General features: G+C 40.7%; 1 protein-coding gene across 3 annotated transcripts in view; it reads right to left on the bottom strand.

The window, feature by feature from the left end:
• Window positions 1-18950, bottom strand: part of hacd2 (3-hydroxyacyl-CoA dehydratase 2) — a 71879-nt gene that overhangs the window by 47520 nt on the left and 5409 nt on the right. For all 3 annotated transcript variants that reach the window (XM_059967662.1, XM_059967663.1, XM_059967664.1), the window contains exon 2: window positions 3532-3649. In XM_059967662.1, the coding sequence (XP_059823645.1) occupies window positions 3532-3649 (118 nt within the window). The remainder of the gene's footprint in view (window positions 1-3531; window positions 3650-18950) is intronic.

Below are 18950 nucleotides of genomic sequence, written 5' to 3'. Positions count from 1 at the left end.
TTCCTTTTGTATAGGTCCCACCTGCCCCAGAAGAGGTCTGAATTATATCTGGCTCTTCACACAGCTTTGGAACATCTGGACAGTGAAGATGCTTATATCAGGTTGCTGTTCATTGACTACAACTCTGCATTCAACACTCTCATCCCCTCAAAACGAATCAATAAATTCCAAGGCCTAAGCTTTGATACCTCTTTGTGCAACTGGATCCTCGATTTTCTCACTTGCTGACCCCAGTCAGTTTGGATTGGCAACATTACCTCCACAATCATCATTACCACAGGTGTGCCACAAGACTGTGTGCTTTGTCCCCTGCATGAGTCTCTTTATATTTATGATTGTGAGGATAGGTACAGCTTCAATGCCATACGTAAGTTTGCTGATGACATCACTTGTTGGCCAAATCAAAAGTGGTGATGAATCAGCATATGCTATAGGAAGGAGATTAAAACTCTAGTTGAATGGTGTCACAACAACAACCTCTCACTCAATGTCAGCAAAACCAAAGAGCTGATTATTAACTATAGGTGTAAGAAACTGGTCGAGGTCCATAAGTCAGCGAATTGGAGATGGAGAAGGTCAGTACCTTTAAATTCCTCAGTGCTGTCATTTCAGAGGATTTTCAGCACAGGAGTGTAATTACAAAGAAGGATGGCAGCATATCAATTTTTTTTAGACGTTTGCGCAGCTTTGGTATGTCACCTAAAACTTTAACGAACTTCTATAGATGCATAGTGGAGAGTATACTGACAGGTTGCATCACGGACTGGTATAGAAACACCAATGCCAAAGAATGGAAGAGTCTTCAACAATCAGGCTCCTGTACCAGCATGGATAACTTCACTCAACTCAACACTGAACTGATTGCACAACCTATGGATTCACCTTCAAGAAATCTACAACTCATGTTCTTTGTAATTATTGATGTACTTATTTATTTTTGTATTTGTACATATTGCCTTTTACACATTGGTTGTTACTCAGTCTTTCTGTGTATTTTTTTATATTGATTCTATTATATTTCTTTGTTCTATTGTGAATGCCTGCAAGAAAAAGAATCTCAAGGTAGTATATGATGACATACATTCTTTGATTAAAAAACTTTGAACTTTGAATTGGTAAATTGGCTTATTGTTGTGATATATACTGAGGCACAGTGAAAAACTGTTTTGCATGCCTCCTGTATAAATAATTTCATTAGATCAGTGGACTGAGGTAGTAGAAGGAAAGTAACAACAACACTGTGAATAAAGTGTTATAATAAAAAACATTATATTAAAAAAAGCAATAGAGAAAAGGTAATGCAGACAGATAATAAAGTGTAAAGCCATAACAATCTAGATTATGATGATGTACTAGGGAACATTTGAGACAGAAGCTGTCCTTGAGTGCTGTGAAGCAAGGTTTTGAATCCCCAACAGAAGCAGGGAGAGAAGAGAAAATAAACACCAGTTAATCTGCAGATGCTGGAAATTCAAACAACATACACAAAATGCTGGTGGAACACAGCAGGTCAGGCAGCATCTGTAGGGAGAAGCATTGTTGATATTTCGGGCCGAAACCTATCATCAGAGAAGAGAGAATATCTGGGTTGGGTGAAGACGTTGATTATGTTGGGTGCTTTACTGAGGGAGAGAGAAGTGTAGATGAAAGTCCACTTCTTTCAAGTAGAAAATGACATGTTCTGAATGTATGATAGAATATAAGCACTTCAGTCCAAGATCTTGTGCTGACTTTTTAACCTACTCCACAATCAATCTAACCCTTCCCTCCTACATACCCCACAACCCTCCATTTTTCTTTCATGCATGTGTCTATCTAGGAGTCTCCTAAATGTATCAACCTCTCCCACCACACCAGGTAGTGCTTTTTAGGCACTTACCACTCTGAGTAAACAAAATTATCTCTAACATCTTCCTTAAACTTTTTCCCCCAACATCTTAAACAGACGTACTCTGCTATTAGCCATTGTCACGCCGGGAAAATGTTGCTAGTTATCCATGCTATCTGTGTCTCTTATAATATTATACACCTCTAACAAGTCACCTTTCATTCTCCTTAGCTCCTAGCATACTGAACCTTTCTTCATAAGATAGGTTCTCTGATCTAAGCAGCATTCTGGTAAATGTCCTCTGTAAGCTTCCCCATCCTTCCGACCAGAAATGAACACAATACTCCAAGTGTGGTCGAACCAAAGTTATTGGTGCTGCAACATTATCACGTGGTTCTTGAACTCATCACCTAACTAATGAAAGATAACACACCATACACCTTCTTAACCAGCCTATCAACTTGTGCAACATCTTTAAGGGATCTATGGACTTGGACTCCCTTTGTTTTGGAACACTACTAAGAATCTTGCTATTAGCCTTGTACTTTGCCTTCAAATTCAATCTTCCAATGCATATTACTTCAAACTTTTCTGGATTGAACTCCATCTGCCATTTCTCTGCCCAGCTCTGCATACTGTTCATGTCTCCTTGTCACCTACGACAAGTTTCTACACTATCCACAACATTTTCAACCTTCTCGATACAGCTGAATAATAGATTATGAAAACAATTGTGTTGGTAAAGTGGAAGGACAGAAAAATAATAAACAAGGTGGATGAATCTGAAGATGTATGTCTCTTTTATAGCTTTGAGATGCAGTCAGTGACAGAGTACCATACACAGTATTAATCCAAAGGCTCAACAGGAATCAACATCTGGCAAGGTATCAATACAGCACATGTGCTACTGAGAGATCCTGCGCTGGTCCACAAGGCTCAGTAATCTTTCATGCGCTTAGAAGACTCAAAGATAAAGCCATAAGAGCACAAGACATGGGAGCAGAATTAGGCCATTTGGCCCAGTGAATCTGGCCCCGTAACCTTTGATGCCCTTAACCTATCAACCTCTGCTTTGAATATACCCAATGACTTAGCCTCCAGTCTGTAGCAATGAATTCCACAGATTCACCATCCTCTGGCTAAAGATAGATAAGGGTTGGAATAGTAATGCACAAGTTACCAGGTCAGCAAACAAATGGCCTGAACCAACAATCCAGAGAAATAAGTTCAAATCCCATCACAGCAACTAATGAATTTAAATCCAGTTATTTAAATAAAAACACGAGCACAAATGATCACAAAACTACCAAAATGTTGTTTAAAAACTTGACTGGTTAATCTTAACCAGACTAGCTTATAGGTGACTTTAACCTCTCAACAGTGTGTCTAGCTCTGAATGACCCTATAAAATGGGCTAACAATTAGTTATATAGCCTGAACAATCAGTCATTCAGTTTAAAGGCAGTAAATGTGACCACTGTTTATCACACCCACATGCAAAAGAACAATCACTCCCAGCTTTTGTCAAAGCCATCTCCCCTCAATGTGCCAAACTGTATCCTCACTATCTATGGTCTGACCACAGTTTACAGAATTCAAACTCAATGCCTACCAGGAGCCCATAGAACCAAAAACGTGGGATTAGGAATCCATTGCCAGAAAAGAGCCTCAGCACATAAAAGGGACTTTCTGCAATCACCCACCTCCAGCAGTGCTCCTGTTTGGAAGAACTTCAGCGGTTTTTCAATGGAATAGTAGAGACCGTGATAGGTGCCCCGGGCCAGCCCAGCTCGAATCAGACCAACCGCAATAACTAGCCACCTGTAACAGAAGGAGGATTAAAAATGGGTCCCTTTCAGAGGTTTCAAAACAAAGATCTTTCTAATCCTTAGTAAAAGTAGTACATTCTATTTATGGAACAGTGGTACTTCCATTAACCCAGATTAATTGTAGCTGCTTTCAATAGAGTGTCACTGGCTTTGATATTATTGAATGTAAAATCTGAACTAGCGTTATTGGACAAAATGGTACTCGAGTGAGGAAAGGTGAAAAATTAGGATAGCAAAAGTCTGATCATTTTAAGAAGGGTTTTAAAAGAGGGTACGGAGATACAGCTAGTGGAGTGGAAGATTACGCTGGCCAGTAAGTGAGCTGTACAAACCAGCAGAAGAGCTTTAGAAACATAGAAATCTGCAGCACATTACAGGCCCTTTGGCCCACAAGGTTGTGCCGACCATGTAACCTACTCTAGAAACAGCCTAGAATTTCCATACCACATAGCCCTCTAATTTTCTAAGCTCCATGTACCTAAGAATTTATTAAAAGTCTATTGTATTCGCCTCTATCATTGTTGCTAGCAGTCTAAACCACGCATCCACCACTCAATGTGTGAAAAACTTACCTCTGGTATCCCCCTTGTAGCTACTTCCAAGCACCTTAAAACTATGCCCCCTTGTATTAGCCATTTCAGCCTTGGGGAAAAGGCCTCTGGCTATCCACATGATCAATGCCTTGATCAGGTCACTTCTCATCCGCCATTGCTCCAAGGAGAAAAGGCCAAACTCACTCAACCTATTCTCATAAGGCTTGCTCCCCAATCCAGGCAACATCATTGTAAATCTCCTAGACAAGCTTACCTTGCATTCATTGATTCATTGGGTTTCACTGGAGGGTTATGGGCTGAGTGCGGGTCAGTGGGATTAGGTGACAGTAAGTGTTTGGCACAGAATAGAAGGGCCGAGATGGCCTGTTTCCGTGCTGTAATTGTTATATGGTTATATTATCTAGGTTCATGTTGGATTACAATCCAAATTTTCTTGTAGTTCAATTTTCTTTATGCTAATTTATATATTTGTATAATCACATTTCCTTGCAAATGTTCAGTGGATTTTCAGTAATTTAGACAATAGACAATAGGTGCGGAAGAAGACTATTCGGCCCTTTGAACCTGCACTGCCATTCTGAGATCATGGCTGATCATCTACTATCAATACCCGGTTCCTGCCTTGTCCCCACATCCCTTGATTCCCCTATCCATAAGATACCTATCTAGCTCCTTCTTAAAAGCATCCAGAGAATTGGCCTCCACTGCCTTCCGAGGCAGTGATTACTAATTTATAGTATAGTTGGCTCTGTATTTTCTGGTAGTTTCTTTGTCTGCAGTTTGTGTCACACCATACAATGTCTTATAGTTTGATCTCATCAAAGGAATTTCCTTATCTGTTTAGCTTGCCTAGTTTTCAGTATATGACTTCTTTGTTCTTTCTTCTTTTCTTTATCTTCTTTCTTTTTTTCTTCTTTCAATAGTGAGTTGGTTACTATTATTTCTTCATATGAACACCTAATAAAATGGCTGTAACCACAAGGTTTACGCCACATTCTCAACTTCCAAAGCGCTTTCTGGACAATATCATCTGCAGATCCAACAGCAGTGAAGTGCATCTTCATTCCTGTGGTGGATATAAAGCCTAATTTTTGGTTCACCTGTATGCAATTCATGGTGAAGAAAAAATAATAGGTGCAGGTGGGGTAAGAGTAACATTTTGAGATTACAGACTGACTTTCCTTGTGATAATCAGAAGCAAACATAAAAATATCAGTACTATCAAACCAGAGAGGCATAGACAGAATTCCAGTGATGGATGAAAACTCCCAAAATGGGCTCTGACTTCCACTCTTACCCCCAAATTCAATTTATGTAACCACTTTAAAACCATAAAACACTATAAAATTTAGTAACAGAATTAGGCCATTCATCCATTGAATTTGCTCCATCATTCCACCATGGCTAATTTATTATCCTACTCAACAACATTCTCCTACCTTCTTCCCTGTAACCTTTTACACCGTTACTAATCAAAAACTGATCAAGCTCTGCTTTAAATATACCCAATGACTTGGCTCCACAGCTGTCTGTGGTAATTTATTTCATAAATTCCTTATCTTTGTTTGAAAGGGATGTCCTCATATTCTGAGGCTGTGCCTTCAGGTCCTAGACTCCCCCTATTATAAGAGGCATCTTCTCCATGTCCACTCTATCTAGGCCATTCAATAGAATGGTTTCAATAGGTTTCAACGAGATTCTCCTGTCATTTTCTAAATTCCAATGAGTACAGGCACTCTACATACATTAACCCTTTCATTCTCGGTATGTATTATCAAACAAAATTGGGAATGTCTGTGATGTAGGCCTCCGTTAGCCTCAACAGACCATGGATTTGTGCCTTGGAAAGTTTCCAGGGCGCAAGCCTGGGCAAGGTTTTTTTTAATGGAAGACTGGCAGTTGCCCAAGCTGCAAGTCTCCCCTCTCCAAGCCACCAACGTTTTCCAAGGGAAGGGCATTAGGACCCATACAGTTTGGTACCAGTGTTGACACAGAGCAATGTGTGGTTAAGTGCCTTGCTCAAGGACACACACGCAGCCTCAGCCAAGCTTGAACTAGTGACCTTCAGATCACTAGACGAATGCCTTAACCACTTGGCCATGCGCCAACACAATCATGTACTAAGTCACACGAAGAACCCAAGGATGGATCACAAAAAGCTGAATCAAAAGCAGTTTGACACACCTTAGAACAGAGAGAACAGGGTGAGAGTGAGAGAGAGAGAGGGTGTGAGATATTCCACAGCTCCATGGCCTGGCAATGGAGATGCTATTAATATTAATCCAGACTTTGGAAGGCTGCAGTATGGTAAAGGGAAAGGCTGAGGCCATGAAAGGATAAAAAAACATGGATAAGAACTTTAAAATTGAGTTTTAGATTAGACCTCCATTTTTGTAATCAAAGTGATCTGATATCCTTTAAATCAATAAGATGCTTTGACCATAAGATGTAGGAGCAGAAGTAGGCCATTCAGCCCATCAAGTCTGCTCTGCCATTCAATCATGGGCTGATCCAATTCTTTCAGTCATCCCCACTTCCATGCCTTTTTCCCATACCCTTTGATGCCCTGGCTAATCAAGAACCTATCTATTTCTGCCTTAAATACACCCAATGACTTGGCCTCCACAGCCGCTCGTGGCAACAAGTTCCACAGATTTATCACCCTCTGACTAAAGTAATTTCTCTGTATCTCTGTTCTAAATGGACATCCTTCAATCCTGAGGTCACGCCCTCTTGTCCTAGACTCCCCTACCACAGAAAATAACTTTGCCATATCTAATCTGTTCAGGCCTTTTAACATTCAAAATGTTTCAATGAGATCCCTCCTCATTCTCCTGAACTCCAAGGAATATAGCCCAAGAGCTGCCAGGCATTCATCATAAAGTAACCCTTTCATTCCTGGAATCATTCTCGTGAATCTTCTCTGAACCCTCACCAATGTCAATATATCCTTTCTAAAATAAGGAGCCCAAAACTGCACACAATACTCCAAGTGTGGTCTCACGACTGACTTATAGAGCCTCAACATCACATCCCTGCTCTTATATTCTATACCCCTAGAAATGAATGCCAACATTGCATTCACCTTCTGCACCACCAACTCAACCTGGAGGTTAACCTTTAGGGTATCCTGCACAAGGACTCCCAATTCCCTTTGCATCTCTGCATTTTGAATTCTCGCCCTATCTGAATAATAGTCTGCCTGTTTATTTCTTCCACCAAAGTGCATGGGCATTGTATTTCATTTGCCACTTCTTTGCCATTCCCCTAAACTATCTAAGTCTCTCTGCAGGCTCTCTATTTCCTCAACACTACCCACTCCTCCACCTTTCTTTGTATCATCAGCAAACTTAGCCACAAATCCATTAATCCCATAGTCCAAACCACTGACGTACATTGTAAAAAGCAGCAGTCCCAACACCGATCCCCATGGAACACCACTGGTAACTGGTAGTCAGCCAGAAAATGATCCCTTTATTCCCACTTTGTTTTCTGTCAATCAGCCAAAGTTTCACCCACGCTAGTATCTTCCCTGTAATTCCATGGGCTCTTATCTTGCTAGGCAGCCTCATGTGTGGCACCTTGTCAAAGGCCTTCTGAAAATCCAAGTACAACACATCTACTACATGTCCTTTGCCAACCCTGCTTGCAATTTCCTCCAAAAATTGCAGTAGGTTAGTCAGGCAGGATTTTCCTTTCAGGAAACCATGCTGGCTTTGGCCTATTTTCTCATGTGCCTCCAGGTGCTCTGTAATCTCATTCTTAACAATCAATTCCAACAACTTCCCAACCACTGATGTCAGGCTAACAGGTCTATAGTTTCCTTTCTGCTGCCTCCCACCCTTCTTAAATAGCGGAATAATATTTGCAATGTATGCCCTCTCTTTTGCTTTTACTTTGACTCTGACTTCACTGTCCTTCTTCCATTTGAAAATTTATTCTTATTTGGAATATAAAAATTTCTTATTTGTGGTCAGGTACCTCTCTTAATGACCCAAGATTTGTATTGCTCATCATTCCAAGTCACTGTATCCTTTACATTTTACCAGGGTCTTAGATCATCTACCTTGGCAATATCCTGCATTCTGCTACTAAGCTAGCTGTTAGTGTCTAAATGGTTCCTTCCGACATAGCCCTCTATTTTTCTATCAGACATGTAGTTTCTGAAAATATCCCTAATGTATCTTTCTGCCTATACCACCTACCCTGGTAATGTGTCCCACTCACCCAGCAGATTCTGTGTAAAAAAAAAACACCTATCTGACATTACCCTACACTTTCCTCCAATCACCTCCAAGTTCAAGTTCAGGTTTATTGTCATTCAACCACAGACACATACAACACCAAACAAAACAGCATGCTTGTAGACCAAGGTGCACAACACAGTGCATATAACCTACACACAACACATAAGGTGACATTAACCACAAATAAATGAACAAATAATAAAATATATTCCAGAAGATTGACGCAACATACACAAAATGCTGGAGGAACACAACAGGCCAGGCAGCATCTATGGAAAAGAGTACTGCCGAGACCGTTCAACAGAAGTGGAGACAGATGAGGAACAGAGTTAAAAGGTAGGGGGAGGGGAGGGAGAAACACAAAGTAATAGGTGAAACCGGGAGGGCGAGGGGTGAAGTAAAAAGCTGGGAAGTTGGTTGGTGAAAGAGATACAGGGCTGGAGAAGGGGGAGTCTAATAGGCGAGGACAGAAGGCCATTGAAGAAAGAAAAGGGGGAGGAGCACCAGAGGAAGTAATGGGCAGATGAGAATACAAAATGAGAGAGGGAAAAGGGGATGGGAATGGTGAAGGTGGGGGGGGGGGGGGAACTATTACTGAAGCTTGAGAAATTGACGTTCAAACCATCAGGTTGGAGGCTACCCAGAAGGAATATAAGGTGTTGCTCCTCCAACCTGAGTGTGGCTTTATCGCAACAGTAGAGGAGGCCATGGATTGACATTTCAGAATAGGAATGGTAAGTGGAATTAAAATGGGGGCTGCTGGGAGATCCTGCTGTTTCTGGCAGATGGAGTGTAGGTGCTTGGCGAAGCAGTCTCCCAATCTATGTTGGGTCTCAACAATAGAAGCCACATCGGGAGCACTGAACATAGTATACGACCCCAAAAGACTCACAGGTGAAGCGCCACCTCACTTGGAAGGACTGGTTGGGGCCCTGAATGGTAGTGAGGGATGTGGGGTAGGGGCAGGTTCTGCTTGCAAGAATAAGTGGCAGGAGGGAGATCAAGGGGGAGGGACAAATGGACAAGGAAGATGTGTAGGGAGCGATCCCTGTAGAAAGCTGGAGAGGGCGCGAGAGAAAGATGTGCTTGGTGGTGGGATGTGCTCATTGGAGATGGCAGAAGTTGCGGAGAATTATGTGCTAGACGTGGAGGTTGGTGATTGACGTTTAGCATAAGCTTTATTTACAACACGAGTTAAAAAGTGCCACTGGCACTTCATACGTGATGAAACCGTGGTAGTGGCAGGGAGTTCAGTAATCTTTGGGCTGGGGAAGAGCTGTTTCTCATCCTAACAGTCTTTGTCTTAATGCTATGGTGCCTCCTGCCTGACGTAGAGGGGTCAAACAGATTGCAGGACAGATGGGAGGGATCCTAAGGGCCTGCATACAAAGCACTCTTGATAAATTTCTCAGAAGGGTGGAAGAGAGACCCCAATGATCCTTGCAGCAGTCCTCACAATCCTTTGGAGGGTCTTGCAGTCAGATGCCTTCAAATTCCCTTACCAGACAGTGATGCTGCTGGTCAGAACCTTCTCAATGCACAGTGAAAGGTAAGGCACTGAAGAGTGCTGTTGAATTGCATGGTGAATGTGATAGGTTAGAGGGATCTGGGAATACAGATCCACAAATCCTTGAAAGTGGCATCACAGTTAGATAGGGTTGTAAAGGGAACATTAATACAAAGGGTCATCATTTTAAGGTGATCGGAGGAAAGTACAGGGGGATGCCTGAGATAATTTTTTTTTTACTCTGTGCATGGAATACCCTGCTAGGAGTGCTGGTAGAAACACCACACAAGAGGTATTTAAAAAACTCTTAGAAATGTACATGGATGATAGAATAATAGAGGGCTAGGTGGGCAGGAAGGTTAGATTGATCTTGGAATAGGTGCAAAGATCAGCACAATATTGTAGTGTTCTATGTTTTATGAAAGTGACCACCAGCTTTTCCATCTCTGTTCAGCGTCAACATAGTCTGCACACTACTTACTAGCCCTAAACCATACACCTTCAGAATGCAAGAAGAAACTGAAGCGCCTGGAGGAAACCCATTTGGTCACAGGAAGAACTTAGAAACACCTTACAGACAGCAGTGGGAATGTTTGACTGCTTCACTTGCCAAGTAGCTGTGAATGGAACTGAGAATGGTACAATTCTAGAGTCATAGAAAAGTACAGCACAGAAACAGACCCTTTTTTTGAATGAATGAATGAAATTTTATTTAGGTCAATACAAACATAACAGAAGCATAATTTTCAACGATGATTTCATAAGACAAAATTAAATAATAAAAATCTTTAAAACAGACCGAAAGGGAGTAGGTTGAAGCTACAGCTTATTACGCCTACCCCTCCTACTTATACAAAACATATTTGGTGTCAATCATCACATGAAAACCAAAAAATTTCATAATCTTTTAACACAAAATCCAATTTATTTACATTACTCCCATTCAATTTGTATCATGTATTTTATATTTGTTTATTAAATAATTTTTAAAACTTAAGTGCGGTGCATTTTTAAATTCTCACTACAACTGTTCCATAGATTCACCCCTCTGACTGAAATACAATGATTTTTTACATTTGTTCTTATCTTTTGTTTTTGAAATATACGTGTTCCTCTCAAATCATGTTGACTTTCTCTCGTTTTAAACAACTTTTGGATACTTTGTGGTAACTGTCCATTTTTACTTTATACATAATCTGTATTATTTAAAAATCTACAAAATCTCTGAATTTTAAAGTATTTAGTTGAATAAATAATGGATTGGTTGGCTTATAATAATTTGTCTTATTTACAATTTGTATGGCTTTCTTTTGGAGTAGAAAAATTGAGCTTGTTTTTGTTTTGTATGTATTTCCCCATACCTCTACACAGTAAGTCATGTATGGGAATATAAGTGAGCAGTATAATTTATACAAAGATTCCTGATTTAAGGAATCTTGTGCTTTGTACAGTATTGCAATAGATTTTGACATTTTTGCTTTGACATAATTTATATGTGGTTTCCAGCTTAATATATAATGTATTACCAGGCTAAAAATTTTGTTTCAGATACCTTATCAATTTCAACATCATTTATTCTAAGTTTACTCTATGAGTTTGGTACACGGTTTCCAAATATTATGAATTTAAAATACCTAATCCCATTGATCTGCACCAGGACCACAGCCTTCCACACCCTATCATCCATGAATAACTTCTGTTAAACGTTGAAATTGAGCTCGCATGCACCATCTGTGCTGGCAGGTCATTCCACACTCTCATGGCCCTCTCTGAGTGAGGAAGATTCCTCTCATGTTCCCCTTAGACTTTTCATCTTTCACCCTTAACCATGGTGTCTAGTTGTAGTCCCACCCAACCTCAGTGGGAAAAGCCAGCTTGAATTTACCTTTTCTATACCCCTCATAAATTTGTATACATCGAATCTCCTCTCAACCTTCTACATTCCAAGGAATAAAGTCCTAACCTATTCAATCTTTCCACATAACTCCAGACCCAGCAACATCCTTGTAAATTTTCTGTGTACTCTTTCAGCCTTATTTACATCTTTCCTGTAGTTTCTTGCCGGTGACTACAACGGGACACAATACTCCAAATCAGGCCTCACCAACTTCAACATAACATCTGCAATCAATACTTCGATTTATGAAGGCCAATGTGTCAAAAGCGATCTTCATGACCCATGAATTATGACCTGCATTCCCAGATCCTTTTGTTCACTATGCAAGACCTACTCTGTTTGATCCTACTGAAGTGCAACAACTCACGCTTGTCTGCATTCAATTCCATCTGCTATTTTTCTGCCCATTTTTCCAGCTGGTCCAGATCCCGCTGTAAGCTCTGATAGTCTTCCTTGCTATCCACTACAACCCCAAATTTCATGTCATATGCAAATTTGCTGATCCAGTTAACCCCACTGTCATCCACATCTTTGCTATAGATGAGAAACAAAAACGGACTCAGCACTGATCCCTGCGGCACTCCACTAGTCATAGGACTCCAGTCAGAAGAGGCAACCATCTACTATCACTTTCTGGCGTCTCCCACAAAGCCAATGTCCAATCCAATTTACCACCTTATCTTGAATGCTGAGCAACTGAACCTTTTTGAACAACCTCCCATGTGGGACCTTGTCAAGTGTCTTGCTGAAGTCCATATGCTGCTTTGTCTACATCAACTTTCCAGGTAACTTCCTCAAAAAACTCTGTATTAGCTATCACACACAAAGCCATGCTGACTATCCTTCATCAGTCTATGTGTATCCAAGTACTCATATCTGGTTCCTTAGAACACTTTTCAGTAATTTTCCCCATTACTGATGGTAGGCTAACAGGCCTGTAATTTTCGAGTTTATGTTCAGAGTCTTTGTTAAACAGTGGAACAACATTAGCTATCCTCCAATCCTCCAGTACCTCATCAGTCACCATGGATGATTTAAATATCTCTTCTAGGGCCTCGGCAATTTCTGCATTTGCCTCCTACAGGTCTGGACTGAACACCTTGGCAGGCCCTGGGGATTTATCCACCCTAATTTGCCTCAAAACAGCAAACACTTCCTCCTCCATAATCGGTATAGGGTCCATGAAATTGATACCATTTTGCCTTACTTCAGGGGTGTCAAACTCATTTTAGGTCACGGGCTGGATTGGGCAAAATGTGACTTAATGCATGATCTGTTAATGATCTGTTGTGCATGCGCGCGTGCTCCCACAGCTTTCATTGCCTTTGTTTTTTTTTAACCTGCTCTCATGTGTCTCAGTCTCTGCTAAAACTACGAAGTGTTTCACTTTACAAATTTTGTTTCTTATGAAGAAGATTGCCTAGCGAGCATTATTTTTATGATTGGTATTAACTTACAGTCGTAGGCTACAAGAAAGTTGTGATGAGAGAGAAAAAAAAACTATGCTATTTTGGCTAAGATTGTTTTGGGAGCCACACCCTTGCCATTAATAAATCATTTGAAATCGAACATTAGCAAACACAAATGTAGACCTAATGAAACAAATCGTAAATGTAGGCTACACAACTGCACCTGTTTTTTATTAGGTGCAATCAAACTCAGACAATGAACACAGTTAGCCTCTAATTTTTATTGAAGTGATCACAGTTACAATAATAGTCAGAAAATGAATGAATCACAATATTATGACACTCAATATTTCATAATGCATTTTGCTTACATGTCACAGTGCATAGAACAGTGTCACTCATTTTTCACTTGCTGCTTCCAGACACCTGACATCTCATGGCTTTAACCAGCCTGTCAACATCAGGAACTAGTTTCTGGGCAGACATCATAATGTCATTTAGATGTCTGTGTGTCAGCTGCGAGCACAGTTTGGATTTGTTAATGTTCATTATGGAGAATGCCTGCTCATAGAGATATGTTGTCCCGAACATGCAAAGGATCTTTGAGGCAAAGCCTGTCATCTTGGGGCACATCGGTCCCAGGTATTGATAGAATTAGTCCAGACCCACAGTCTCAAACTTATATTTCAAAGCTGAGTTACACTGAATTTCAATTAGTTCCATTTGGAGTTCCTCTGGCACATCTGATGCTGCGTCAATGGCAAATGGCAAGCAAAATAGTGAGAATTCCTTCTTAAGCTGAGTGCAGACTTGGAAATGACTCTGAAACTCACTTTTCAGCCATGATATTTTGTCCTTGTACCTGTCTATGTTGTCATTATTCCCATAAGCAACATGCACAGACTGCAAAGAGGGGAAATGAACTGGATTGCTCCAGGATAGTTACATCTCCCACAGGCCTAATTTAATTTGAAAGGCATGAATGCTGTCGTAGTATTCCATAACAAGCTTGTTGCGGCCTTGCATGTTAACATTAAGCACATTTAAGTGCTCTGTTATATCCACCAAACATGCAAGATCATGAAGCCAGTCTGGGTCATCCAACTCTGCCACTGGCTTCCCTTTCTCGTTCATGAATAGTCCAATTTCTGCACATAATTGAAAAAAACGTTTGAGCACAACCCCTCTACTCAGCCAGCCAACTTCAGTGTGGTAGGGTAGGCCGTGTCCAATATTACTTTTGGACAAAAGAGTGTCAAATTGCTGATGGTTGAGTCCCTTGGCTCTAATAAAATTAAGCGTTTTGATTACTACATCCATGACATAGTCCTTTTTCAGCTCCTGCTACATGGCACCTCTTGGTGTATAATACAATGAAAATTCCAGAATTCCTGACCTGGATTCTCTGTCTGAACTTTCTCTCTGAGTTTTGCAACAACACCTGCCTTTTTCCCAACCATGGACGGTGCGCTGACAACGTGACTCCAGTCACCCCCAATCTGTCCAAGGCCTCGACAAGGATGGAGAAAACGTTGTGGTGTTTGTCATGGGCACCATCTCCACAAACTCCTCAGTGATGGTCAAAGATGCATCAACACCACGAATAAATATTCCCAATTGAGCTACATCAGTCACGTTGGTGCTCTCATCAATTGCAATAGAGAAGGCAATAAATGACTTCTTTGTCTTTTAGTTGACTGTTCAAATCTCCTGCAAGGACCCCGATTCTCTCTGCCACAGTATTTCTTGACAAGCTGATATTACCAAAAGCCTGTCTCTTCTCAGGGCACACCAGCACACATGCTTTGATAAATTCCCCCTCTGAGTATGGCTTCAATGCAGCAGCTGTTTTGTTGGCAATAATATATCTGGCCTTGACAGCTCCATCATGAGTCTCTCGGCTTTGGGTGAACACTGATTGCTGTTTTTTCAGAGCTGCTTCAAGCTCGTTTAGCTTTTGTGTTTTGTGTGGTCCTGCGTACTCGTCATATTTTTCTCCATGTGACGTCTCATAGTGTCGTTTGATATTGTACTCTTTCACAGCACATCAGACACACAGATTTGAAGTTGACCTCACAGAAGAAAAAACACTCTTTCCAATTATCGTTGAATATTCGACCTTCGATGTCAACTTTTCTTTTCTTAGAAAGCATTTTGAACCACAGCAGCAGTCTCAGCCTTGCTACAGGTGTTACTTACCTGAGTACTCTGTGTGCTTGTACTGTATCTGATGACGTAAGTGGGGTCCTAGTGGTCTTCAGTGCAGGGTGGTAAGTGCTTATGCACAGCGGGTGATTAATTGCCGCCTATTGTATGGTTGCCATACTGATACATAATTAATGGTTGTGAATATACCTTTTTCCTCCAAATCGTCCCACTGGCCAAATGCGGCCCGCGGGCCAGTAGTTTGACACCCCTGCCTTACTTCTATAGATTCTGTGTCTGTCTCCTGAGTAAATACAGATGCAAACAAATGCATTTAAGATCTCCCCCATCTGTTTGGCTCCACACGTGAATTACCATTCTGATGTTCAAAAGGACCAATTTTGTCCCTTGCAATCCTTGTGTTCATAACATATCTATAGAATCCTTTAGGATTCTTCATCACCATGTCTGCTAAGACAACCTCATGCCTTCTTTTAGCCCTCCTGATTTATTTCTTAAGTGTTCTGTTGCCTTCCTTATACTCCATAAGCACCTCATTTAAACCTAAACCTTTTTCTACACCTGTTATCTTTATCTTTTTTATTTTGACAGGCACATACAAGCTTTGTACTCCCACAATTTCAGTTTTGAAGGACTTCTTAGAAATGCACCTTAGAAAACAGCCTGTCCCAATCCACACTTTCCAGATAATTTCTAATAATGTACCATCAAAATTGGCCTTTCTCCAATTTAGAATCCAAACCTGAGGACCTTTTCCATATTACTTTGATACCAATGGCATTGTGATCACTAGATGCATTAGTGTTCCACTTTGCAAACTTCTGTCACCTGCCCTGTCTCATTCTCTAATAGCAGATCCGGTATTGCATGCTCTCTCATTGGGAGTTCTATGTAATGATTTCCCGAACACATTTAACAACCTCCATCCCATCTAGTCCTTTGATAGTATGGGAGTCCCAGTCAATATGTGGAAAGTTAAAATCACCTACTATAACAACCTTATATATTTCTTGCAGCAGTCTATGATCTCTCTCCAAATTTGTTCCTCTAAATCCATCGGACAGTTGGGTGGTCTGTAATATAGCCCCATTAACTTGGCCATATCTTTCTTATTTCTCAGTTACACCCATTATGCCTCACTAGACAAATTCTCCAGTCTGTCCTGACTGAGCACTGCTGTGATTTCTTCCTTGACTAGTAACACCACCTGTCCTCCTTTAATTCGCCCACTCTGTCACATCCAAAACAGCGGAACCCTGCAATACTGAGCTGCCAGTCCTGTCCCTCCTATAACCAAGCATCAATAATGGCTACAATATCATAACTCCATCTATTGATCTAGGCCCTGAGCACATCTGCCTTTCCCATGATATTTCTTGCATTCAAATATATGCAGCTCAGGACATTAGTTCCACCATGCTCAACCTGTTGATTCCTGACTTTGTGAGGTCTTAACAATATGTATCCACTATCTGTTTTTGCACTCTGGTTCGCACCCCCTGCAGCTCTAGTTTAAACCCCCCCCCCCCTTGCCGTATAACACTAGCAAACCTTTCTGCTAGGATATTAGTCCCCTTCCAGTTCAGGTGCAAACCCTCTCTTTCTTCTGTACAGTTCCCACCTTCCCACAAAATGAGTCCCTGAACTCACTTTGCAGAACCTCATCACTCTTCCTACATATATCTTTGGTATCTACATGGACCACAACCTCTTAGGAATGCTGAGGACTGAATCTGGGCCATCCAGGAATCCCGTTCTTGTGGAAAGGAACTCCTTCCTGTTCCCCTAACTAACGAAGCCCCTGTCTCCACAGCTTGGCTCTTCTCCCTCTTCCCTTCTTGAGTTACAGAGCCAGGCTTAGTGCTAGAGACCTTCCTCTGCTAGGTCAACACCCCCCTAAAACAGTATCCAAAGTGAGCATTTTTGCATCTGACCTTACAATTGAAGGAAAATCTCTGATAAAACAGATGAAAATGGTTGGACCTCCAACAATCAGTCATCTTCTTTTGTGTGAATTTAAACTCCAAACAGCAATATATTTTCCCCATGATGGTCATTCAATCCAATGATATAGTTCTTGGTTCAAAGGTCCAATTTAATGCCAGAGAAATGTATACAATATACATACTGTAATGCTTTTTCAAGTCCTGTCTAAATAATTTTTTTTAAAATTTAGAGATACTGCATGGAAACTGACCCCCAACAAGCCCACGCCACCTAAATGATACCGATGTGACAAGTTAAACTACTTACTCTTATGTCTTTGTAATGTGAGAGGAAACCGGTGCACCCGGAAGATACTCACATGGTCAGAATATACAAACAATGATGGAATTGAATGCAGGTCCCTGGTACTGTCATAGCATTACATTATCTGCAGTACTACCATGCTGTCCCATTGTCCATATTATTGAATCAGAATCAGGTATATCATCACTATTACGTGTTGTGAAATTTATTAACTTAGCAGCAGCAATACAATGCAAAACATAATATATAAAGAAAAATAGTTCAATTACAGTAAATATATATAGTAATTAGATTAAGCATAGTGCAAAACAGAAATAATATGTATTTAAAAAGTAAGGTAGTGTTCATGGGTTCAAAGTCCATTTAGGAAACGTAAGGCAGAGGAGAACAAGCTGTTCCTATTGCCAATTATTCTGACCTTTAGAATTCATAACTTGGGTCTGTATTTGAACTAATGTTGTGATGAAGTATGGTGACAAGTTGTTCTGGCAAAACCAGAATTGCATTTTGCTAAAGAGGGTACTGGTAAGTGCTACTTTATTACACCAAAAATGAGAACTGATGATTAAGAGTAGACCGACCGACTGGGTGGTTATTAGCTAAACTGCAATTGTAATTTTCCATCTTGTCAGTTAACTACCAGCATTTTTTGGTTTCTCGACCTATGATACCCAATGGCATGAACATAAATATAGATAATATTTCTACAATAACTGTCACAAACTCAAAGTGCTGTACTGACAATGAATTATTTTTGAAGACTTGCGATGTACGAAAAGCAGCATCCAGAGTATGCACAAGAGAACCTTACAGCAGCTGGTGCTTATTGATAAGATAACTTGTTTTTCGTGATGGTGATGAAAGGGTGAATATTGCACTAAGTCTGGGGATGACACCACCAAGGCACTGAAGATAGGTACAGGAAGGTTATCCTAGAATGGAGCATGAAATAATTAGGTCATGGCCAGAATATGCATGTAGGTCATTATACTTTAGGGAAAGAGTGATTGGACAGGGAAAGGGAGAACTAAGTGAGTTGTATAAAATTAAGAGAGATCTGGCCGAAAACAGTAAAACCTAATTCTCTGAAAAAAGGACAAAGACCATGGTGGACAGTAATTGACACCAGGCAGATGAGGAAAGTATGTTGAGCTGAGGACAGATCCTATGAGATGTTGATGCCCAAGAATTTGAAGTTGCTCACCCTTTCCACCACTGACCCCTCAATGAGAACCATCATGTATTCTCCAGACTTCCTCTTCC

This window comes from Hypanus sabinus, chromosome 4, assembly GCF_030144855.1.
Source record: "Hypanus sabinus isolate sHypSab1 chromosome 4, sHypSab1.hap1, whole genome shotgun sequence".
Lineage (NCBI taxonomy): Eukaryota > Metazoa > Chordata > Chondrichthyes > Myliobatiformes > Dasyatidae > Hypanus > Hypanus sabinus.
Note: the sequence above shows the minus strand (reverse complement) of the source record. Positions and strands in the feature narration are given on the sequence as shown.